Source organism: Sycon ciliatum, chromosome 7, assembly GCF_964019385.1.
Source record: "Sycon ciliatum chromosome 7, ocSycCili1.1, whole genome shotgun sequence".
Lineage (NCBI taxonomy): Eukaryota > Metazoa > Porifera > Calcarea > Leucosolenida > Sycettidae > Sycon > Sycon ciliatum.
In genome coordinates, this window is record NC_088649.1 from 18,397,848 (window position 1) to 18,424,478 (window position 26,631).

Here is a 26,631-nt window from a genome sequence, read left to right on the forward strand (position 1 = left end):
AGTAGGCGGAAGAACAGGGGAAAAGACAACGAAATCATAAACGACTAACAGTTATAAACAGACTAAAGAGCGAACAGACCAAAACGACCAATAGGAGACCAGTACGTGCGACACACGTGACGAGAACCAAGACAATGACACCGTGGATGAATCATGCCTCTCTCTCAAATCCAAGCGTTACCCACACAGCGCATGCTCCGCATACACTACGCATGCACGACAACCAGTACACAAGCCCACTCTCACAGACGGAAGCAAAATCTCACCCTCTCTAACAACGCTTACTCCTACATGCACCACACACACCATATTTGTCAACGATCACGCCATCCACACCATGTACTCCTGCATACACCACACTTCATATCTGGCCCACGTCATACCATACTCATACGGACATTAGACCATATAAAAGACACCAGACCAGAAAACACAGCACAACCAGATACAACAAAAATGCGAAAATAATAAGCGCATCGAATATCGCAACATATCGACGTCCTTAGCCGTTTGGCATGCAGCGTGCATGGCGTCTATAGACGTCATTAGCACAGAATGGGTTAAACACGAAAAATAAGTACTGGCACTTACAATTGTTGGATGCCATTGTGGTACGGAAAAGAGTTTGCCGCAAGGTATGGTATATTGCTGTTTTCTATTTGCCTGGGAAACACAGACAACAGTGCAGTTAATTTGTAAGAAGACATTTTAATTAGGGCTAAAACGATTATACCAATTAGTCGGTAAGCGATCGATAATTCCTTAGGCCATCATTTTTTATAGCTATGTTTCGCGTCGTCCGCACGCATACGTTTTGATTTTTTTCGGAAAAAAATAAAAAATAAAACATGCACAGTGAGTGTACGATAGTGCGAGTCATCAGTGTGGACAGGTTGCATACGGCGAAGCTGGGATTCAGAAATGGCCTCTAGCCTAGGCCAGCGTTGGTAAATCATTTGTTCGGCATCTGGGAGCAATATTCTATGAGCTTACACCAGACCGCATTGATCGCCTAAGCTGAGAGGATGCGTCGTTCCGGAGCTCTTTGCACCGCTGCTGAAGTCTGAGTACAATATTCCAGCGAAGCATAGGCACCAACGGTTGCCTCCTCTGTCCAAAGTGAATATTTTACTCATGCTGATAACCCAGATGTTGTGCTTCGATGCACGATTTTTCTTTCGAATGTACACCATGCACGAGCTATTGTGCTATGTACAGTGCATACACCTCTGATGAGCCTTTTTTTATTATTTTGCAACTTTTTATTTTTTTCCACCTCTCGCATATGATTCTGGAAGTTGAACTGACGCGAAACATAGATATAAAAAATGATGGCCTTATCAGTCAAGTAATCGTTACGTTCTAGACTACTCGTTAGGGATTTTGAGTCCAAAAAGTACTGAAAACCCTCGCTTTGTGAAGTTTGAATCATTTTCCACTGTGAGAATGCAGTTGCCAGGGGCATGGTGCATGGTGCACATTCTGAGATAACATTGACTTCAAAACTGCCATGTTTCGGAGCTACCCTGTCACAAATGCAGATTTTTGGTATTATGAATGCCTAGCTCTTTGAAACAGAGTAATTTTTGCACGAAACTCTGACAGTATTTACTAACAATCATAATCGATTAATCGATCGTTAAGATAAAGAGTAATCGATAGGTGAGAATCCACAATCGTTTCAGCCCTAATTTTAATGTGATGGTGGTGCATCCACATGGCTCGGCACACTAACCACCGTTAACACGCATGCTCTCGCTATTGCAGACCAGTGGAGAGCACACATCATACAGGGGCGTGCTCGGCCCCCCAACTAGGGGGGGAGGGGGGGGGCACGGGAGCCGAGGGGAGCCCCCCGGCAATTTTCTGCAATTTGTTTGCAACCTTTCTTGAATTTTAGAGCATATTTGCATACATTACAATTGCAATTACCCAGATTGAAATTTTTTGGGGGGTGCACGTGCCCCCCATGCCCATCGCCGAGCACGCGCCTGTCATATGGAGGATTCATGGAGTGCTGGGCAACTGAATCTGGCATGTGATAATCATGTAGGTTAGTCCACGTACGAGGTGCAGCTCATGAAATGGGCACCCATGAACTGGGCGGAGTGTGGACGGCCTGTATGATAGTGTGTATGTATGTCCACGCACAAAGTGCAGCCCATGAGATGGGCGCCCATGAAATGGATGGAGTTTGGACGGCCCACGCACGAAGTGCAATGCCCGTTAGGAGGCAGGAGTGTGGGAGTATGAGTGTGATGGCCGAAGGCCGTGATAATTGCCAGATGAGAGGAGATAGCTGGCCCAGCACTCCTATTTATTTTCGTCTTGTATGAATTATGATACCTGTGTTGAATCAAGGATATCAATATTATTCATAGCTGGGAAGAGGTGGGTGGGTGAGAAAGGAACAAACCGGTGTTCTTCTCATGACCCAAGCAAAGCAAATATGAAGTAGCAATGTGGCCAGCGCGAAGTATGGTGTATGCGTTACGGGTTCAAGCTTCGATGTGTGCTGCAGCCGCATATGGCTGGTTGGCTGGCGAGTTCAGGTGAGTTCCGGCGTACGCATGTTACATGCCACCACAGCGTGCATGTACGTGTTACTTGACATGCATCAATGAATAGCGTGGGATCTGCGGGCTCTTTGGAAGCCGCTGGAGTGCGTGTGAAGTGGTGGCTTGTGCAATGTGTTAAAACCTACATTACCGCAAGCTCTAATGTGCTATATTAATGAAAAGCAGGTGGTCTTATAGATGGGGAGTGGTATTGTTCAAGGACGTGCAGCAATTGGGGCACCTACGGAGTAGATGGCTGGAGTTGCCAATCTGCGGGAGGCTCGAGATAAAGACTGTTAGGCCCCTTGAGGACTAACATACCAATACACATTCATGCATCCTTACACGAACTCACAAAACACTATGACTCATGTGGTAGACATAACTCTGGGTCAGCTAAAACAACAACACTCATCGGTATCCGAGCATGCGCAATACAGTAAGGGGCCTTCCTTAAATACCAATACTTATTTAGAAACGAAAACTAGTCGTTTCTCTTCAACCCTCTCCCCCCTCCCTCAGAAACGAACACATACAAACAGTACATGTATCGACATTTATTCTTTTTCTTCTGGACGTGCCCCCGCATCCAAGCTGTACATCAATCATTTTCGAGAAACGAACAGGCTCTCAACCCCCTCCTCCGGAGCTCCCTAAACGACTAGTTTTCGTTTCTAAATAAATATCTCAGCACACGAAGCACTATAATTTCATCTAGGCATTTCGTACCATTAGTCTTCAAGTCGAATACAATGGTGATAAACAAGGTAGCAACAAGAGCAATGACTTGACGCAGACTCACTCTAGATATTTTCCACATTATTTATCTAATATTGACTGAGAACGAGGTCAATATACGAAACAAAAGCCTAGTAAAAGACCGAGGCGAAGCCGACGTATTTTATGAGGTTCTATTTCCTATGCTGACCAAGTACGAAGTCAATATTAGATTTACTACGACAAACAGTCCGTATTTCAAATTCCAGAACGATAACATCATGAATCCTAGGTTCATGATTGCACAACCGTTGCGCCATCACATACTCATACAACCATGTATTGGCTACTGAATGCTGCTCGGATTGTGCCATTGTTGCACAACCCAGCAAAGTGCATGTGACCATGCACTAGGCACCGTTCAACTGCGCAACCCATAAGAAATCAAATATAGCCCTAATGAGTGTAATATGCAGGAATATTTGACTGCTTGCAATGGACAGCTGGGAATTTTCTCTTCGACCTACATGTTTGAGCCGCCGACTGACTAAATATACCTTAGGACCTAATTAGTTACTCCAAGAAAACGCGACCGCGATCGATCGTGAGGGCAATGAAGTCAAAGACGAAGTCTATCTTGAATTTTTTGTTTGCAGGTTAGATAGATCAGTCGATCGATTGTAGGCAGTCAGAATGGCAAGTAACGATTGTGGCATTGAGTTTGTCGGTGTGCCGCATGAGAACGCGTGTCTTTTAGATGAGCACGACGAGTCGTTCTACTGCGATGTCTCCCAGGGTACAATGACAGCGAGCGTGATGATTGCGATGTCGGAGACAACAACTCGTTCGCACCGGCGGCAGAGAAGCGCCAGCTCCGTCAGTCTGACAACGACGAAGATGAGAATTACAATGACTTGGAGCAGGAAGGTCCGCGTGTCGAGGAAACCGTAATCGCCGCAGAGATAGTGGACTGGATATCAATCTGATGTAGCTGCCCTGGCGACAATCACTTTGCTGCGCTCGACAAGGACCTTTTGAAAATCTTGTCATCTTGTTAGCTGAAGCGCTGCTCTCGCCAAAGTCACAGCCCGGCCCACTCTTCAAAAAGTACGGACTGGATGAACTGGCTGCCTCAGTGACCGCGGGATACGCGAACCTGGCAACAAGTATGATACCGCATATACCCGTAAAAGCCAGTGTATAGGCCCCGGGCGTATAGAATAGCAGCATCGATTTCCTGGGCGTATCCATGGGCACGGGCGTTATTTTGGATCCGGGCGTATATTGGGAATAGGGATAGCAGTAAGTAATGGGTATCAGTACCTGTGCATGTACTGGTGTTGCCGGCATACCTGGGAGTATACATGGGCATGGGTGCTGTTTCGAAACAAAAGTGTTGACCTCCCCTGACTGGGCGTGTACACGGAGGGTGGGCGTAATTTCGAGTGGGCGTATACAGGGGCTTTTACGGTATGTACATAGCCGAATTTGACAATTATAGTGCATTCTACAATATGGAGAATTCAAGGTACTTGCAAGGCTAATATTGATTTGAAAGTTTGTCACATGGAAGTCTACATACTAAAGTACATTTTCCAAATAAAAAGGGAATTTCAAAAAAGTTCACCCCTAAGGTCCATTTACTGAGATCATGGCTCATTTTAGTTTTTGGAAATAACCCAGATATGACTTGGTTACGATCGATTGAAATTTTGAAAAGTTTCGATCCCAGGGGATAGAAAGTTGTACAGTCCTTAAACAAAGGGATAAGCAGTCAATAGGGAGGTTTAGTTCCCACGTAATGGAAACACGTATGTGGGTAATACACGTAAAGTGGATGAAGGGCACCTACGTTGCAATGTTGTGTTTAGTCACACGGAACAAACAAAAGCATGAAGCGAAAGGCCCAAACCTGGTCAAAGACGAAGCGACCCGGACCTAAGAATCTCATCGAATATTTTAGTTTTGTGATTCGGAAACTTCTTCAGCTGAGCACCCTGACAGCTCGCACAATGCGCTCCATTCTGATTTTCACCCACATTCTGGTGGAACGTGGGTGAGCCTCCATACACGGTATGTCGTGAATCAGAAAACGTCTGTACGTGGGTCACTGAGTATCACGTGGTACGCACACGTAAAGTACCCACGGATTACGAAGGACTAAACCTCCTTAATATAGCCCGAAGGAGTGAAATTTGCAGGAATATTTGACTGCTTAGGTATAGCGATAATCAAGGGGAGCCAATACTAAGAGAGTGATAAGTCCTTATATGACCGGTTGTACTGTAACCCTGTATAGGTTGCAAGCACCCGCTGACCGGTGAAACCGCCTCTTTCCTATTCCTTTCCACTACTGTAGTTTGATTTTCTGATTGTTTCTTTGTTTGTTTCTTGATTATTCACTCCGTCGTTGCTTTCAGGAATTCCTTTTTCTCCGTTCGTAGCATTCAGTGGTACAGTCAACTTCGCTAATAACGACTTCGGATATAACGACAATTCGCGAATAACGACAGCATTTCCATGCCCAGAGCAAAGTCCCTTCCAACTGTAATACATAATATCACTATAATGAGACTTCGGGTATAACGACACTTCGCGAATAAGGACACTTTTTTGATGCCCCGCCGAATGTCGTTATAAGCGAAGTTGACTGTAGTTGCGTTGCTTGTTGGTTCTTGAATTCCACACTGTTCTTCTTCTGATTTGCAAAATACAGTGTACAGTGTCCGTGATGTGGTCGTTCATCTCTCAGCCTTTGTTCGAGAGTCTGTGGGTTCAAAACGGCAATGGTATGCGTTCCTATGTCAATTTGTGTCTCTCTTAGGTAGGTATCCCATGTCATTGAAACCTTTCCGGGTCACAGTGCATGTATAGCATCTGGGCACTGTGATTCAATGAATCAGCACAATTTTGGAGATCGCCACAAATAAATTGTCGCAATTTTTTTGTATCTCAGCGAATTTTCGCAAATTCTGCTTTACTGGGATCTTCTCTACCCTTCTAGAGCATCCAACACTCTATGAACACCCTAGCCTAGCCAACAATGTCTCTATCATGCTTCAGTTCAGCATCGAGACCCCCACAACAATTTCACTTCAGTTTGGGGCTCATAGTCACTCATAATTTATAGCCATGATTAACCTTTTGAGCCCGGGCCCATTGAAAACCTCTGCCACGCAGTACAATTTTTAAATTCAATCTATGTGAGCAAAACTTGATTTCAAACGATTCTTTCAATTATCCTGAGCACAGAACTGTTTTTGTTTTGGAAATACAACAAAGAGTACAAAGGTTATGACCGTTTTCAGAAAGGTAGTTTTACGCGAAATTGGTATTTTGAAATGTATGCACGCGCATGTAACTCCAGTTCAAACTTATAGAGCGACTCGCATTTTTTTACTGTACTCGTACATCCTAGGAGTCGTCTTTGTGGTCCACTTCACAACAATAACACACACACAGAAGTCTCTGCTGTGAGCACGGTGGCTCGGCAATGGCTTTATTATTGATATAATTATATCTCCTTCCTGATTTTTTTCTTGAATAATTGTACGCATATAGGGCCTGATGAGAAAAAAAATAGCACAAGACACTGCTGCTACTGTAGTCGCACAGCAAAACACACAGAAAACGACAAAATGTTACAATGAATGTAACAACACTTCTCATAAATGTATCTCTTATTGGCGATGGTGCCATCGTGAGAATAAAGAATTCAAATTCAAACACCTCTCCCATACTTGTAAAGTTCAAAGTGATGTAAATCACTTTCCAACTGTTTAACCCACAATCTCACCTTCTCATAAATTTATCTCTTATTGGCGATGGTGCCATCGTGAGAATAAAGAATTTAAAAAAACATCCGTCCAAGCTAAATGACCGACATCCCTGCCCCAGGACGGCATCTCGAAACCCCCCCCCCCCACACACACTCACCACACGGTCATCATCCAGCTTCAGTTCAATCACTGTATTCTTCCCCTGCAGACTCAACCCCCCTGTCACTAGCCATACAATCTGAAGCTGTATGTAACCATACAATGGCCCACGACGCACACACTGTAGACATCTATTCAGTCACTCACAAGACAGCCATTGTGCTAAACACTCTTCTTTAGTTCTCTATCAGAAGTGCACCATGTCATCTCTCTCGTGCTATACATAAAGCGGTACAAGCACGTGCATGCCTGCACGTGCGTACATAGTACTACATACAACTGCATGTACGATATCTACATTACCCCCCTTCCCTCAAAAAGAAAAAAAGAAGAAAGAGAAAAAAGGAAAACAAAAACAAAACAAAAACACTTGCATCCGTATCCTGCAGCTTGCAGCTTGCAGAGGAAAACTCGACCAATAAGGGGAAAAAATAAAGAAAAAAATCTAAATATTCACAAGGTAGTTAGAAGATTCTAAACAACGCCAATCTGGTAGCGATTGAAGCCACTCATTTGGTAATGCATGACTCGACGACTCAGATATCAGCTTCACGTGCTTTCTCTATAAGCTTGATCTGACGGCCAGCTCTGGTCTGTACGCCCTCGCAGAATACACTTGGACGAGATCTTGGCGGTGACAGTGACATACAGGCCGGTGTTGCAGGTGGTGCTGTCGTCTCCGGTGAAGCTGCAGGAGACAACGGCAATGTGAGCGCAGTTACCGGAGCTTCGGGCCTGGATGTTGCACTGCTCGCTGACGGAAGGCTTGTTGGGTCGGACACTGGCAGTGCTGGAGCACACACTGGCTCTGGCGCATGCTCCCTCTCTGACTGTGCCGGAGGTTCACTCATGGGTGCTGCTGCTGCTGGTGCTACAAACTCGGTGACATGCTGACGGTTCCGGAGCAGTATGCGTGACCCATCAGTGACCCCAACCTGACGACCATACTGCTCTACTACCTTCCATTCTTTTCGAGGGTCGCTATACCCATCATGGAGCACTACCCGCGTACCTGATGGCAAATGGGGTAACTTGCGGACACCTCGGCGCGAGTCATGACCTTCAACCATTGCTGCTTTCGCCTTGATCTGCTCAGATGGGCTGACGATCTGTGGGGGAATGGATGCTGGAACCCGTGTCCGAATGACTCTGCTGAACAACGCTTCGCTCGGCGATGTACCTAGCATCCGGTGCCGCGAATTGCGAATGTCGAACAAGACTTGAGTGATGCGGCGGTGTAGCGTTAGATGAGGTCTCAGACTGGCAACTCGTTCTTTCACCAGACGATGTAGTCGCTCCACCATACCGTTAGAGCGGGCATACCGGGGGCTAGACTTGCAATGCTCAACACCCAACTGAGCGAGAAACTTGGACATCTCAGTGGATGCAAACTGTGGGCCCCAATCCGAGACGAGTGTTGAAGGCAGACCAAACCGTGCGAACAACTCCATCAGCTTGTCGATCACACCCGTTGTCGTAGTATTGGACAGTGGTAGAAGCTCTGGCCAGCGGGAACCATAATCAATAGCAGATAGGAACGTGGCTCCCTCAATGGTAACAAAATCAATGGCCAGTTTCTGCCAGACACCTTCTATCTCTGTAGGGAGGAGCTCTTGCGCTGGATTGGAGCGTTTACGCCAGCATTCAGAGCATTTCTCTGCAAACAGATTGGAATCCTTCATGAGACCTGGCCACCAAACCCGTTCGCGAAGGGTATCCCGGAATGCATCGATGCCTGGATTCCCTTCATGTGCTAGTCGCAGCACCGCTGGGCGGAGCTCTTCGGAATGACGTAGCGATTGTCCAGCATGACAATTCCGTCAATGACTGTCAGCTGATGGCGTAGCAGGAAGTAAGGCTCTTCCGTTTGGATGCACCCTGACCAAACTGATGTGCCCACTCTTTGTCGGACGCTGCTCAGTGTCGGATCAGAGTCCGTGGCCTGGCGAATATCCTTGGAACGAACCGGACAAGCCTCGAGAATGAGACTAACGAATTCCGCCATTGAACGTGCCTCTGCAGGTGAAGCTGTGCGATCAGGTAGAGGAGCTCGAGAGAGGGTGTCAGCACAAACCATCTGCTGACCAGGGACGAACACCAAGCTGTAGCGATAGGGCATCAATGCGACCAGCCATCTCTGAAGCCTCGGTGGCACTTCGTCGAACGGCTTCTGGACGATAGAAATAAGCGGCTTGTGATCCGTAAACACTTGCACTTCTCGGCCTAGTACATACTGCCGAAAGCGAGCCAGGCCGAATACCACTCGCAGCATCTCTCGTTCCAGCTGAGAATAGCGTGACTCAACATCTGATAGAGAGCGACTGGCACATGTCACTGGTACCCAACAGCCACTGGTATTCTTCTGCCACAGGACTGCTCCCAAACCGTCTGGCGATGCATCACAGCTGATAGCAGTAGGGACGTCCAATGCTGGTTGAAAGAATGCCAACGCTTGCAAAGCTGATGCTATACCAGCCTTTGCTGAGGTGAGTGCCTGCAAGACTTCATCATCTACGCTGAAGGGATCACGCTTTGCTAGCCTGCGCAGAGAAGCCGTGATCTGGGCCAAGTTCGGAATGAACTTTCCAAGGTACGTAGCCATCCCCAGGAACCGTCGCACATCAGAGATAGATATCGGAGGGGCCAGCTCCTGGATGGCTTGTAACTTGTCATCATCTGGGGGACAAGTCAGTCGCACTTAGCCAATGTCCCAGATACTTCACACGGTCCTGGTTCAGTCGGCACTTGGTCCAGTTGAGTCGGAGGTTAGCTGCTCGCAGTCGCTGCTTGACTGCTTCTAGCCGTGCATCGTGTTCTGGTTGATTGGAGCCAAACACTAGGATGTCGTCGATGTAGACGATGACTCCTGGCAGGCCTTCCAGAATGTCGGACACCACTCGCTGGAAAATCTCAGGCGCACATGCAATACCGAAAGGTAAACGCTTGAAACGGAACAGGCCACAGTGCGATGAGAAAGTCGTTAGAGGCCTTGCTTCTTCTGACAAGAGTAGCTGATGGAATCCAGATTCCGCATCTAGAACTGAGAAGACCCCCTGCGCCATCAAGCTGAGCTGTGATCTCGTCAACGGTTGGAAGAACGTTGCGCTCACGTGTAACGCTCTTATTCAATTCTCTGTAATCCACGCATAGTCGCAATGCTCCATTCAGTTTGCGGACTGGAACAAGTGGTGACACCCACGGCGTGGCTTCCTTGACGGGTTCAATGATATCCAACTTGGTCAGCCGTTTCAGCTCGGTCTCGATGTCAGCCCGGATACTGAAAGCTGGGCGTCGTGGTGGCTGGGCTAGAGGCTTTGAACCGTCTTCCAGAGAGATTTCGATGGGTGACACGTTCACCACGTTTGCTTGTGACAGGAGGTTCAGCTCCGTGATGACATCCTGTCCGAAGAGAACGGAGTGCTGACTGGCTGCTACCACGAAACAACTGCACTTCACGTTCTTGCCACCATGTGAAATGTGGACGTCAGCCATGCCCAAAGTCTCTACGACACCGCCATTGTACGCTTTCAGCAAGCGGTCACTCTTGCACGTGGGCTTGATCACATCATCAGTGAGGATCGTCCGAGTGGCACCTGTGTCTAACAGTCCAGTGCACAGCTCACCATTGACTTTGAGTGTAGTCTGGAATGTCTTGTCGCCTGCGAGTGCCGAGCTACTGACGGCGAAAGCGGAGTCGTACATGCGACTTGCATGCTCATACTCATCAGGCTCATCCTCTACTGGTCGGGCTCTTTCTTCGTGTCTTTCCACTTTGTTTGACATGCAGACCGCTGCAAAATGCCCTCGCTTGCCACACTTGTTGCAGGTGACGTTGGCCGCAGGACAATTACGCATGCCTGGTTTGTGACTACGTCCGCAGTATTTGCACTTCTTTCCCTCTGATCCAGAACCAGCTGCAGAGACAGCTTGCACACGCTGGATGGGCACGGGGAACACAGGCGGTGCGTCACTAGCTCTGGTACTATCGTACAGTTTACTGTCAGTAATCGACGCTTCCAACGCCACTGACTTGGTGACTGCGTCGTTCAGGGTCAGCTTCGACTGTTTCAGCTGCTCCTTTCGAAGCTCAACAGAACGCAGGCCCACGATCAGCTGGTCTCGAATTTGGCAGTTGACAACGGTATCCACAGAAGTGGAGCTGAATTCGCAAACATCTGCCTTTTCTCTCAGCCGCTTAACGAACGAAGTCACCGACTCGCCCTCCATTTGGCGGAGTTGGTGGAATTTGTGACGTTCAGACGTGACATTTGTTGACGGTCGAAAGTGTGCCAACAATGCGTCCGTCAAGGCTTGGTACTCATCTCCAGGTGAGCCATCTTGTGTCTGCTCCACCGTGACAACCAGACCTTTCACAATGCGCCTCACTGCTAATCCAACCAGATTCAAGAACAAGCGTTTCTTGTCAGCTGCTGCCGTCACTTCACTGATTGAAAGGAAATCATTTATGTCCTCGAGCCAGAGTTCAAAATCAGCACCGACGTTGCTCGCAGCATAGTCAGGAATAAATTCCTTGGGCGTCCTGCCCTTTGTGGTGGCATAAATACAGTTTGAATTTCCCGGCCTGAGTGCCACTCACAAAATACTGTATGACTGAAGTTATTCTATTCGCTGAGTCGAGAGAGCTCTACAATTGTAGCTCTATCATTACTGGATCAATTGTTACTGACATTAGACACAGAGCAACAAGGATTGGACTTGATCGTCGTCAGACGTAGCATTAGGATAAGAAACTGAAACTTCTCGAGTGTAGTCAGCAAGCCAAAAGATGATCACCAAAGGATCAAGCATGCGCATGAAAACTGCCAGCACTGCACATCGCCATGGCAAATATGGCGATAGGCAAAAAAGGAGAAAAGTTACGTGAAACATTCAAACTGAGTTATTTTAGCATTCGCGAATGTTACGTAATATCGAATTCGCGGCACCCTTTGTCATTTTCGTTCACTGCGCCAATGTAGACATCTATTCAGTCACTCACAAGACAGCCATTGTGCTAAACACTCTTCTTTAGTTCTCTATCAGAAGTGCACCATGTCATCTCTCTCATGCTATACATAAAGCGGTACAAGCACGTGCATGCCTGCACGTGCGTACATAGTACTACATACAACTGCATGTACGATATCTACACACACCACCCCTCGTTTTTTAAAGGGGAAGTTAAGGCAAAAATTAAAATTTCACCAGTTGTAGTCTTCGGGGTGCTGAGTCGAATGGTCGTGGTCCGAGGAAGCTGAGACGCTCCCTTCCTACTTGAATCCCAATCGAACTCGCGCACTTCCACCGAAACTGGGTGACTGCGCCCTACTAGATGGGGATTAGTATGCAAAATGTCACTAAAAGCGCCATTTCGTTCTTATAAAAGTATGGATGACCGCGATTGGCCCATATGTTGTGCTCTTTTGGACGCTGAGTCGATTGGTTTTGGTCCGAAAAGGCTGCGATGCAGCGTTCCTCCTTTATTCCCAATCGAACATGGTTGAACACTGAAGGGGTCACGTGCTCCTGCGTACACCAGTCACCTGGTCACCGTGCCTGCAGGGTACAACTTACTAGCGTGTTTGACCTTTTTTGGGTGCAGTCCTGTCACTCGAGAGAACCTTGGTGTCAAAGTTGTACCTTGCTGGCGTGGTGACCAGGTGATTTGGGCACCCAGGAGCACGTGACCGCTTGTTCAACCCTGTTCGATTGGGAATAAAGGAGGAACGCTGCATCGCAGCCTTTTTGGACCAAAACCAGTCGACTCAGCGTCCAAAAGACTGCAACATATGGGCCAATCGCGGTCATCCGTGCTTTTATAAGAACGAAATGGCACTTTTAGTGACATTTTGCATACAAATCCCCATCTAGTAGGGCGCAGTCACCCAGTTTCGGTGGAAGTGCGCGAGTTCGATTGGGATTCAAGTAGGAAGGGAGCGTCTCAGCTTTCTCGGACCAAGACCATTCGACTCAGCACCCCGAAGACTACAACTGGTGAAATTTTAATTTTTGCCTTAACTTCCCCTTTAACTAAAAAAGAAAAGTAGTCGTAACTGCAATAGCCACATGGCCAATAAGAAAACCAATACAATATATCGATAAACACACACCCAGAAGTCAGGGGTGGGAGGGTGGGATACAAACTGCACCAACGAAAAGCCACTGCCAAGTGACAGGAAAGCGCGGTCCAGCACAACATTTTTGCTGACGCAAAAAGTTGTGGGGAAATCCCAAAATCGGTGCGATTTTGCATGAGCCCAAATGTTCAAGTTACCCACAAAGACACAAGCTTTCCAACTCTCTTTGGCCGTTGGAAAGCGTACTATCTGTGCAGAGGTACAGCTCGACGCCACGCCACGGAAGAAACGCGGAATCAATGTAGTTCCGTACTGACTCGTGACGTTCTAGAACGTCACGCGTGTCACAGTGGCGGTGGCCATGACGTGTCAGAACGTCACGCGTGCTCAAAAGGTTAAGACTGCAACGAACTCGTGAGTCGTGAGATTCAAGTGATTCAAACGATGTACTCAATCGCATGCTGCCTTCATCATGTCATAGGAAACCGCTTGACTGTATCTTGCTATTCCTATTTAACAGAAATTTTATTGATGGTACCCTTGGAGAGTAATGCAATATGGCTGACTGCCCGCAGCCAACCCTGCACTTGTTATGGCTGATGTGAGGTATGAGAAAGAACTTGTTCACATGTTGGCAAATCTCGAGAGACAACGGGACCATTATCTTGACTAGCTTTTGTGCACCCGCACGCTAGTTTCCAGGGCCTCGGCCTTCCTACCTCTCAGACTCATCGCACTCGACGTGGATCGACCAAAAAATACTACATTTTCTAAGACAAGACAGAGAGACGGGCAAATAGGACCGGACGTGACAAGGTAAAACTGAGAACTGAACCAAAAAGCAAACATATTGGCAGCGCGTGCGCAAGCGCATTACAAAGCACTGACCAAATAAAACACGTGATAATGATGCCCACGTTCACGAACAGCGTGCGGAGCACAGAGCACAGAACACAGGAACCAAACCAATACAAAACTACAAAAATAATGACAAACCAATAGGTCATGAAAGGTCTTTCCTTTTATGCACCATCACCAACAGTTAGGTAACAGAAGCACTCACCGAGTTAAGACAATTAAACTTGTGCCAGAGACATACGCCCTAGCAGGTAGAGAATGGTTATAATTTGTACATTTTTCGCGAGCGTGAAATGGGCCATATTGTAAATAGGTACATGTTTGTCCATGGGCAAGGGACCCCGCAAGTATGGTGAAAACAGCCACTGCAAAGCAGTGATATGCTGTGCTGGAGAATCTGCACAGCAAATACCACAGCAAACACACATACCAGCAAAACATACCCAGAAGTAAAACAATTCACAGGTGGACTTTACTTTTAATATATAACCGACGAGGAAACGAGGAACCGATAGTCATAAAATAGAGATGAATAACATCAAATGGCCAGGGATCTGCAAAAAACACCCAATAGGTGCTAATTTGCTGAAAATAATTTTTTGGCGGGAAGTTAGTCCTGACCAATGCCCAAACAGAAGGTGAAGTATTAGGCTCAAAATTTCGTCAAAATGAGTTCATTTATTGAGATATGTATGGTACAGTAAATCCAATAGTGTCATGGATTGGCGAATCTGGATTGAGTGCAAGGCGGCGTGGTCCGAGCAACAATGGCCCAATTGAACAAAGCAAGGGTGAAGTTTGCAAAATGTACGTATATTGTACAAAGATTCTGTGAAAGCTGTCAAACACGCCAAAGTCCATTTCCACACCAGCCTCTGCACCGGTGTGGAGGCTGGTGTGGTCGGATTGCACTCCAAGTACACTGACGCCAGGTTCGGCTGGATTTGGCCTAACGGTCACGCTCACTCAAAGTGTACCTGCTCGGGATTAGCCCTGAATCGACCATGCCCCAAGCCTTTTTGGTACATGAAAATGCAGAACATTGCGAAAGTAAGTGTTTTTACGCTAACGTTTGATTTGCTTGTTTGGAGAAGTAACGTTTCTCCACGCTCTCCTTCAGGAGAGCGAACAGTTTTTATCAAAAGGAGTGAAGGAGGGAATGGAGTGAGGGATGAGAGCGCACGGACAGCCAGTGTTGAGTCGAGACTTGCGACTGTTCGGCTGGTTGGTCACCCGGAGGTCCGTCAGCGCCGGTATGGAGCTGATGCGAGCGCGTGGCCGAGGTTGCGCTGACTAGTTGGTGGCTGCTAGCCGAGCTCGACGACGCATACGGCCTCAGTAATGGAACTGCCATCAGGACACCGACGACGGCTTCAGAATGTTGGAGTCTGCCTTATTCGTGCTGCCAATGCGTCATGTGAGTGATGTATTTTTCCTGAACGTTCGAACCTTTTTGCAAATTATCTGTACATGTGAAAATGGTTTACCCATGTCGTGTAACTTTCGGCTAAGTGGTTCTCGGCTGTAGTTTATAAGTAGAATTGTACTATCATGTGTACACGTGTTATGCCGCTTTGTGTCGTCAGCTGTTATAATTAATGTATTCATCCGTTTCCAGTTTCGTTTGTTGAAGTAAATAGTTGACATTTCGTGTGTTTTTAGGACTGTCTTATTACATGTATATTCCTTTTGCCTATTCTGCAGTCGCACGCGTGTGTTCGCATCATTGGCCGCGCTTGTTCCTCATTTCTTTTGTTCATTTGGCTTATGCAAAGAATAGCCAAGCTTGCTGGGTGATGTCAACGTGAACAAGCATAATAACCCCATCAAAATCTAAGAAGAAAGAAGTCAGAATGACTGAGTTTGAGCTATTTTACTGCAAGTTGTTACAATTTAGACCAATATCTAATTCACAACAGTGCATTTGCGCTGCAAAGATCCGAGCAGAGGCCAAGGAACACGCTGGCACATTACCGGATAAAAGATCGTTTTCATTGAACCGTGAACACCTCAAAGCCCTGCGTGAACGACGGAATGACAAAGACATTATTGTCACGCGCCCTGATAAGGGCCGTGCAACTGTTTTAATGAATAAAACCGACTACCTCGAGAAGATGTCCATTATCCTTAATGACACATCAAATTTCCGTGCACTTGGTCCCATAATGACCTGTGATTGAACTGATAAAGTAGAAAGGAATCTTGTAACAGTCATAATCTTAGGAAACTGAAGAACGAAGAACAAATATCAAAACATGAATTCGATCGCATTACACCGACTGGTACCCTTCGTCCTAGACTCTATGACCTTCCTAAAAGCGTAAACTTGCATGCCCTGTTAGACCAATAGTATCCATGACCGCCTCCCCTCAATACTCTATCTCGAAATGGCTGTGTACTCGTATCTACTTATAGCCTGTTCAAGACTACTACAGTCAGACCTCGCTTATCCGCTCCTCTTTTATCCGGATCCCTCGCCATCCGGAAGAAAATACCCGTAAAAGTCCGTAAATAAGTACGTATTTACTTTCGAATTTAGTGACCACACCCGTACCAACTTTCGGGCGGGTACTGACTTTCGGGCACGAACTAACTTTCGGAACTGACTTGCGTGTAGTGGAGAAGTCATTTTCATGTCGATGTACATGCTACGTGTTGCATGTGCGCACCGTACCGGTACTTATTTCGGGCAGTATGTTTATCGGGCTTGACTTGACTTTAACAGACAGAGCCAAAAGAATGAAGGGGGTATTTCTTTCGGGCAGGTACTTATTTACGGACTTTTACGGTAGCTGGTTACATACTGTAAATATACAAAAATTTCGGCGCTGCAAAATTTCGGCAGTTCACGATTTTTGACATTTCGGCGGCGATTTATTTTCGGCGTGGGGTAGAGGGCATATATAGTGCGACAGATGCTGTGAAAAATTTCATCGGCGTTTTAATTTAGGCGTTTTGGGTCGGTGCCGAATATAGCCGAAATTAAATAGCTGCCGAAAATTTGTATATTTACAGTATTTAAAGCATACGTGATACATCCAACATAAACGGTGTTCGGTTATCCGGTTCCCTCGCCTATCCGGATATTTTTGCGGAAAACGGCCGTGTACGGTTAGGCGACGTCTGACTGTATTGCAAGCGAACCATGAAGGATAGCTTCGACTTTGTTGCGAAGCTTCGTGATAGTCCACTCCCTCTCAATGCACAAATGTGTTCCTTTGCTATTGTAAGTCTCTTTACAAATGTTCCTATTGATGAGACTATTGACATCTGTATGGATGTATTGTACAGTCAGACCTCGCATAACCGCACACATCCGTTTTCCACAAAAAATATCCGGATAGGCGAGGGAACCGGATAATCGAACACACATACTGTTTGTAAGCATGGCATAATTATTATGCTGTACATTTGTAACCAACTATTTTCTTCCGGATGGCGAGGGATCCGGATAAACGAGGACCGGATAAGCGAGGTCTGACTGTACCGTAACAATGATGCTGACACTCCATGGGTATCAGCAGCGGCATTTCGTCATTTGATGTTGTCAGTTAAAACTGGTGTCGTTTTCCTTCAATGGTGTGATGTACAAACAAGTGGATGGTGTGGCGATGGGATCGCCTCTTGGTCCCGTCCTCGCCAATATATTCGTTGGTTATTGTGAGTGCAAGATTGACGAGCCGCTTTGGCGGGCGTTCTATGTGCGGTTTGTTGATGATTCGTTCACTTACTTTGACAGTGCTGAGCGGAGTGAATTGTTTCTCGATTTGCTAAACAGTCTACATCCTGCCCTCTAGTTTACATGTGAGCACGAGCAGTCTAGTAAGTTTTCATTTCTAGATGTACTTGTAGAGGAGACTGATTGCGAAGTGCTGACTTCTGTGTATCGCAAACCTACGTTCACTGGTCAGCACATTGCATTCGATGCATATTGTTCGTCTCAACAGGGTCAACTTTGTGCGTAAACTTGTGGACCGAGCGAAACGTATTTGTTCGCCCAGTAAATTGCAAGCCGACCTTGATTTTCTTCGATCTGTGTTCCTGAAGAATGGCTATCCGGAATTCTTGTTGCACAAGTTTCTGTCCATGGAGCAAAACCGAAACCGCTGCTGATTGGTCCATCTCGCTGTCCCGTCTATCTATGTTTGCCATGGAAGGGGCAGGAATCGATCAAAGTGTGTCATGACGTCAAGTCTATAGTCCGTCGAACTTATTACGCATTACACTTTGTGCCAGTCTTCACAACAATGCGTGCATTCACGGTGTGGAAGGACGTCCTACCAACCCTCCACCTCAGTCATGTTATCTAGAACTTTGAGTGCCGACATTGTGCTAGTCGTTATGTTGGTAAGACTGTTCAGCACCTGAATGCAAACAACACACACCACTTCACATTCTTCCACCCGGCGCACGATCTGAGAGGCCCAAACACGGGAGGCCTAGGAAACAACCAGTTCCTATACGGCCGGAGAGGTCCCCACCGCTGTCTGCCTTCCCGCCACTGACACCGGTGTTGGAAGAGCATGAGCCTGGCAGCTCGTTAGAGGTACGTGCGGAACCGCCATTGGTGCAGCCCGCCGTGTTCAGTTCTCTGTCAGCGAAGGAGAACAAACACTTCGAAAGCCGCTCCAACGCACCTTTGCAGTGCAGTTCTACACTCAGAGACAGTTTCCTTCAGCTTGTACTTCATACTCAACGTACAGCAATGAGTCCAACACCAGCAGATTCAGGCTGCTTAATAATCGCTTATTTTGGTATAATGTCACGTAGGGGCTGTGCACTGGAGAAATCCCCACGTTCAAACACTTTGTAAGTGAAGTAGTTTAGTATGAAGTGCGTCATGGTCATACACTTCAATTTTGACCTTCAACCTTTTCCCGGACTTCGAGCTTCGGCGCTTGCGTATATTAATTCACAATAATTATATTGAATGATACATCATTGGAATGCTACGTTCAATAGCTTTCCAATGAGCTGTCATAATTATGTTCAAGTAGTGAGACCGAAGTTATAGCAGTTTGTATACATGTACTGGTCTATGCCAGTTTCTATATGCTCCGCGAGTGTTACGAGTTATCTCATTCTCCATTCAGGGTGGTTGTTTCATGATGAGTTATCTCCTCGTTGTCTCTGAAAGGGATAAAGTATTGTCTCCACATAGATTACAATTTTCTTCAGACTTTTCCCGTTTTCAACTCCCTCAACCCTTTGGACATTTAAAATGTATTGGGGCTCCCCGCATGGTAGTTTGCATGTGAAGTGTGCTGGTTACAGTGAGGGCAGTGTCCCACCAGCCTATGTGGATTATTATTAAGCATGAGTTTCAAAGTCTGAAGAAAATTTGAACTGTCGCTGCTGGGATGACGTCTACACCATAGCTTAGTGGTAGAGTATCGCTGGTCATAAGCGAGGGTCCCTGGTTCGAGTCCTGGTGGTGACAGTGAATTTTTTCAGACTTCTTCCACTGTGGGCAGTTGCGCTGGATATGCCCAGGTTGATCGCAGCTATAACACAAAATTCTGCTACTGCACTGGCACTAGCACTAGCGCTGGCAGATACGTCTACTTGTATGCGAGTAATGGTGATCTGTTTCGCTTGATCTCAACACACGCATACGCTGCAAGCAAGCATGTATCGTCAACTCCTGGCCAGCCAGCGACATCCCCAGCTGAGTCTGCTCTGGGATTTCAAACCAGCCGGGTATAAGTGCCCCTGGCGCAACTCTTGCAACCGTGCCAGAGCCAAATGTATTTAAGTGCTGTTACTGCACGTATATCAGAGAGTCGTAAAATATGTTACGACTCCCTGATATACTTGGTCCGACTTATTAAAATGTGCGCTTTGCTTCGAACGTCTACCAAACAAATTCAAATAATCTCAGGACAGAATAAACTTTCCAGCTACCTAACATTGTCCTTCAGTTGTCGATTTGTGATGATGAAGAAGATATGGCTCGAACTGCAAAGGAGGCAGTGCATCAAAATCCTACTTGGTCTGCGTTAGCAATATTGTCGCTTAGCTTTCAGCTTTGCTTTGACATCGCCAATGCTCAATTGGCAGCCCATTTCATCCCAATTTTAGTTAGTAAGTAAGCGAATTCGCCGCCAGAGTCGACAGAATCGGGCACTGACACAGCGTCAGCGCTCGAAGAGTCTCGTCAGGCGAAATAGCACGTCATAGTACATTCGAGATCAGCGGGAAGAAGATGACGACGTCCACTAATTTAGTATCTGTGCACACGAATCTGCTGTGTGTGTTACTCTGTGTGTCAGCTATGGCATCATCGCCTGTGGTTCCATGCCTAGCATGTACGTCTGAACCATCCTACCAAGTTTGAATGACGTAGGTTGAGCGATCGCTCCGCGAAACATACTTTTTGAAATTCTCTTCATAGTATATCTTCCACCATTGAAATTTCGAATTTCTTCGAATTTTTGCTGAGAGGGGTGGCTTGCAACCTCGATAAGGCTTGTTCCAGGCATGCTTTGGAGCCATCGCCTGTTGAAGTAGTGGCGGGGATCTGCCCTGCAACTGCTACAACAAAAAATGATTCGATCTGAGAAAGGGTGATACCGCGAATCTCGGTTGAATATTGAGTATTTCAAGCCTTTTCACGAAAAAGATGGAGTTCTTTTTGGAGACGGACGTCGCGGCAAAGGACATGGTGTCCGACTTCTGGCGTCTGGTGAAGCCAGAGATCATTTGTCCAGTCAGGTCGGCAGCCTAACCGTCGGTAAGCTTGTGTTTGGATCCCGTTCTGCTCGATGTGGTAGATCACAAACAATTTGATATCGCACAAATTGATCTCAGCATCGTGCGTACGGTATTTTGTATTCAGAAAATCCCAAAGTGTCTCTGTGTGGCCGTCCTATGCCACGAGAAACTCCAAGCAGGCTCCTATGTCCTCTGCCTTCATGATTGAATGTCCACTTCGTTTGAACAACGAACACAACAATCGAGGACGGCTTTGCAATGAAAAATACAGCTATACTGGAGCTGAAAAAAAGAAGAAAAAAACGTGCTCAGGATGAGACTCGAGTACACGCATACTCTCCCAGCAGGTGAAACGCAATTTTCTTGTGAAAAATGCGTGTCGCCGACTGACCAGTAATTTCGCCTGACGTGTCTGAACAACCGCTATCATGACACTTGGAAGAAGTCGCTGAAAACAAATCTCCAATTTTCGTTTCGTGAAAGCGCTTCACACATGTACCTGCCACACTGACGGAACTTGGAAATTGGTGGCGAAGAATAAAAAGGAAAAAGGACCCAACCTGAAAGCGTTCGAAACAAAACTTCTGTGACTTTCCGACTTCGATTCCGACTCAGGTTTTGCTAGTGCAAAAAATGGGTGTGAATTTGCACTGCACCGGTGCTGCGCAGCACTGTTGCAGTGCGGTTCACACAGCGAATGCGAACAGCGGTTCAAAGAAGTACTAGTACAAGCCTATCCTCGAGCCTAACAAATGCATGGACTACCGTATTTTACCGGTTGTAAGTCGACCCTGGTTATAGGTCGACCCCCATATCCGGAGGTCTCAATTCTGAATTTTAAAGGGGAAGTCCGGTGAAAAATTTAAATTTCACAGTCCGTAGAGTTCGGGTCGCTGAGTCGAATGGTCTTTGTCCGAGGAGGCTGCGGCCTATGGTTCGTCAGATACGCCCAATCGAACATGTGCGAATTTAAGCGCGCATCACCCAGATCCAGGTGATGACGTCACAGCGTGCAGCCAGGTAGCCACACCATCTAGTCGTGTACAAAATGGCCATATTCGGAGCGCATTCGATTGGGGAACCGTTCGTCACAGCTTCTTCGGACCAAGACCATTCGATTCAGTGTTACAAACACTACGTACCCTGTGATTTGCAGCTCGGTAAACCTCGAGGTTATACCGTATTTTAGCCGTTTCCGAGTTGGACTTTTTCCGTCAGTGCTCTACGGCTCTAGCCTAGGCTAGCAATGCGCTGCGTGCATGCTAGCTGTAGTGCAGTCAACAAACTCATCACACACGGAACTCCCGCACTGCCGTGCTGGCCCGGGCTAGCTACAACAAGACTCGAGACACAAGACTCAGAAAACTAGTCAACACACGGACTTGTCATGCACTACACTCGTATCATGTCAGTGTACAGTCATGCAGTCAGAGAACCTGCGTTTCTCCTTGCCGGTGCCGGTGGTTGTGCTTTGAGAAAAAAAAAATTAGTTTTCCGCTCCAGTCCGGCCTCATTATTTTATGCTACAGTGATGAGTGCACAACCGTGACAAGTGACAAAACAGCGAACAGCTCCCGGACCTAGAACTTTCAGATTCCATAGCGTTGCGAGCGAAGAGTCGTGCCCGTGGTTCAAAGAGCCTGCACTGTTCTCCAATTGAGTAGTCCGAAATATGCCAAGTTCGCACCAAAACATCACCATGTGGCAGGCTACTGGAGTCTAAGCGAATCGGTATGGAACAACATTTAGAGCACTCCCATCACTCTTCTCCATTTTGGCGACCCTGCTCTCCAGCGATCTGATAATTATATCAGCCTCGTCTGCAATAGCTGCTGCTTCTTCATCAGTCGGAAACTCAGTAGCGTTCACTCTTGACCGGCCCGCGCGGCCATTTCTTCAGCTGAATACCCAGGTTCTCAGCCCCAGACCAAACTCATGAAGGTCAGCCATGGCTGCATCCTCACTCTCACAAGGAGTTAGGTCTTCGGGGTCGCTTGCACCACCTACATTATAGTCGCCAAATCATTTGAAATAGCACTGACACTCACACTCCTTTTGACCTAGCTGCACGCTATGACGTTGCGGAGGGTGTGGCGCGGCCGCATGACGTCATGGCGCAGCCCCCCGAAACTCAGTTTTTCAAACGGAAATATCTCGAGAACGCTTTGTCGGAGACATGTGGGACCAACACCATTCGACTCAGCGCCCGAAACTCTACCGACCCTGAAAATTAAATTTTTCACCGGACTTCCCCTTTAAAGTGTTCACCCAACGAAGCACTACTAACCATTCCCTGCTACTAACACATCAACAAGTCATGTGAACATTCCTTATTGGAGGGTATAACGTCCCAATCCATAACAAATGCCAATAAACTGGCAACAATGTGTACACATGGTGCACTCGTGCATGCAGGGCAGGTCATTTTTTGTAAGATACTGATAGTTCCCGTTTATAAGTCGAATCCCGGTTGTAAGTCCACCCCCACCCTTTCACCGTCTATTTTAAGTCGTATAAGGTCGACTTACAACCGGAAAAATACGGTAGATGTCCTACCCAATGCTAGAGTAGATCAGTAGATGTCCTACATGTAGATCCTGCGAACTCTTCGTCAGTCAACAGTCGACTAGCCGTCGACTCCACTCGTGAAGTCAGTGCCTGTAGACTTATTATATGCATGAAATGGTAGTAGTACAGTGCATGTCGACATGTCCTGGCCAACCACGTATGGATACCTGACTGCAAAGTGTCCACTCTGGCTACGCGCCTGTGTAGTGTGGTGACCATGTTACGGCATGACCACTCACATGACTGGCAACCTCATAGCTGCAGTTTTGCCCATTGTGACTATGTAGTACGCATGACGGCAATGGGAGGAATGCATCTAAGGGGGTGATTATATGTGCAGCTCCAGCCCGGGCTGGTCGACAGGCGGGCCAGCCCGCCTGCAACGGGATCTCGGGGTTGTCCACAAATCCACACAAAACCTGTGGTGCGTTTACATGGCAAGCGGGCTGGCCCGGCGAGGCGGGATCCCGCCTCGAGGCACCCGGGATCCCGGCTAGGCGGGCCAGAAAAAGCACATATAAACAGACCAGCCCGGGCCAGAGTTGTATTATTATGGTGTCGACACTGCGTTGATACTACAAAATAGGTACTTTTACCTTTTGAGGGAAGTTATAAAGAGGATTCCCGATATTGTCTTGAAAATCTATGAAGCTTTTTGTATAGCAACAAGAAGGACGTGCAGTGAGCACTGTGTATTTGTCGACATGCAGGATTTACATTAAAACGGAAGGGGAACTACTTGCAAAATACTTTGATATGGACAGCTAAAAATGTGAAAAACAGGGAAAAGAAACGAGGTGATACAACACACCAAACATGTGCCACAGCATGAAAATAAATCAGCAGAAGAATACAATGTGTGAGAAAAAAAGTTGTTAGGTTTATAACCTGAGTATGGCTTGCAGCCCTGCGTTTCAGCCCGGGGCAGCACACTACAGTCGTAGTGTGTTTGCTGCATACTCACAACGGGCTGGCGTGTGCTCAGTGCATATAAACTCACTGCGGGCGGGCGACCAGCTCGGCCTTGCACATGTAAACACCCTTGGCGGGCTGGCCCGCTCGCTCCAGCCCGGGCTGGAGTTGCACATATAATAGGCCCCTAAGATGGCCGTCACCTTTTTGCGGGGCAAGTTACCCCATACTTGGCAGGTACAACCCGTTATAGTACATTTATGTGTATGACCTCACAAAGTTCATGACCTTTTATGCAGAGCTGGTATCAAGGTGTGTACGGTTATAGTGGACTTGCCCCGCAAAACCTAATGGCGGGAAATGGATGAATACGTCTCATCTGCTGGTGTTGTGACTGGACCACGCTGACAACACATGCGCCTGTCATGTCTGTAGGAGCATTTCACACAACATCATTACTTCTACCCACCAACCTTGCTTTGACGTGTGTACAATATTGATGAATGCGCCGCATATCCTTGTCATACCTATATTTACATTATTGTCTCCATGTATGATTCTGGATATAATTCATTTTGACAGAGGCTGTGTGCCTTAACCTGCAATAGTGCTCAAATGCCCGTAACGGGCAGAGCGTAGTACGCAAGAGGTACATGAAAGGAAGTAAATAGGGCTGTTTTTGTTGTAACTCAGAGTTTCATGGCAAAAACCAATTTTCAGACAACATAAGGAGATTAGAAAAAACGCACCATAGGCACCCAGCACCTTGAGATGTTGATTCTGGCATGTCAGAGCGTACTGCCTCTGGGAGGTGTTTTTTTTTAATTCTTTATTCTCACGATGGCACCATCGCCAATAAGAGATAAGTTTATGAGAAGGTGAGATGCTGTGGGTGGGGCTGTGGGTTATGCAGTTGGAAAGTGATTTACATCACTTTGAATTTTACAAGTATGGGAGAGGGTGAGCGCTGCAGGAGCAGGTTGAGTTAATCAGCAGTGAACAGATTTCTTGTTTGAAAGCAGGTCGGGAGGAGACGTCACGAATGCTAGCAGGGAGGGCATTGTAGTATTCTAGGGACTTGTACAGTGGGGAGTCTTTACAGCGATCGGTTCTGTGTTGATTATCATATTGTCTGCACTGCATTATTCGATCTCCTCTGCTTGCTTTCATATACCTGCGTTTTTTCTAATCTCCTTATGTTGTCTGATGATTGGTTTTTGCCATGAAACTCTGAGTTACAACAAAAAAACAGCCCTATTTACTTCCTTTTGTGTACCTCTTGCGTATATTCATTTTGATAATTTCTTTAGATTCTTACGATAAAGATACGAAAGAACAGGTGCCCTTGTACAGCACCCGCACTGGACTAAAGGCTGCGGAGGATGTTGTTTTCGTTTGCGCCGGCAAATGGGCAACCCGACGTGCAGATCTATCCTCAAGGCTTCCTCCTCGCTTCAAACTTTCACTTGTTCGCGCAGTGTTATCAAGGGTATTGAACGAATACAGGCGAACGAAGGTCATCCTCGGGAGGATGCGTGGGCTAGCCAGGTTTCGACGGGCAAGGCTCACCAGCGTACACACTATACGCGTCGTGCTCCACAACCCACCCCGCTCCTTTCAGCCCTCCCATTTCCCCAACCTTCCGATCCAAAAGCACGGACGGCAACGCACTTTAGCCGGGAAATTTTAACACCGTAAATAACATACCTTCTGGTCATGACTGGTCCAGTAGCAGCCAAGAGCTGGAGTGTCGAATAGGTATTTCCCTTCACGTCCACACGGAAGGGCCCGCTCAGCCTCACCTAAAAATTCTCTCGGATCATCCCCTAAGGCTTTCCAGAGTATATGCACACCGACGGGGCAACCGGAGCGAAAATCGGACAGCGCCACGGGGTAACAAACAAGGGTTTGGCAAATGACCAGAGGGAAGGCATAAACTAAGCGACTTTGAAGCAAATCCTGCCTGGCTACCTTGAGGCACGTAACTGATTGTCGAGCCAGCTAACAGCTTTCCAGAAGTGGCCCGAAAACAGTGACTCTGAAAAAGGAGATCAATGCCTGATTTACTTCTTCTCCGCTGAAAAACACTACTGTACCCTGATTACTGTCTCAGTTTGTCTGTGCAGATCTACCTCTAGCTCTGCACTGAGTTTGTACATGGATAGCCACTAAGCCATGTATGGTGGGTAGATGTACGCGCGGCGCGATCAGCCCGGGGCGCGCTCGAGCTCGCGCTGCAGCAGACAGCTAGCTGTACATGTAGCAGACGTGAGATTTATTTTTATTTTT

At 47.0% G+C, this 26,631-nt stretch overlaps 1 protein-coding gene across 2 annotated transcripts in view; it reads right to left on the reverse strand.

Moving 5' to 3' along the window:
* Positions 1–26,414, reverse strand: part of LOC135821148 (uncharacterized) — a 127,467-nt gene extending 101,053 nt beyond the window's left edge. The window contains exons 1-3 of one of the 2 annotated variants that reach the window (XM_065334211.1): positions 26,050–26,414; positions 14,354–14,545; positions 592–663 (exon numbers count right to left, since the gene is read on the reverse strand). In XM_065334211.1, the coding sequence (XP_065190283.1) occupies positions 592–663; positions 14,354–14,545; positions 26,050–26,060 (275 nt within the window). In that variant the 5' untranslated portion in view covers positions 26,061–26,414. The remainder of the gene's footprint in view (positions 1–591; positions 664–14,353; positions 14,546–26,049) is intronic. The other variant, XM_065334212.1, reaches the window with a different exon arrangement.
* Positions 26,415–26,631: the final 217 nt, after the last annotated feature.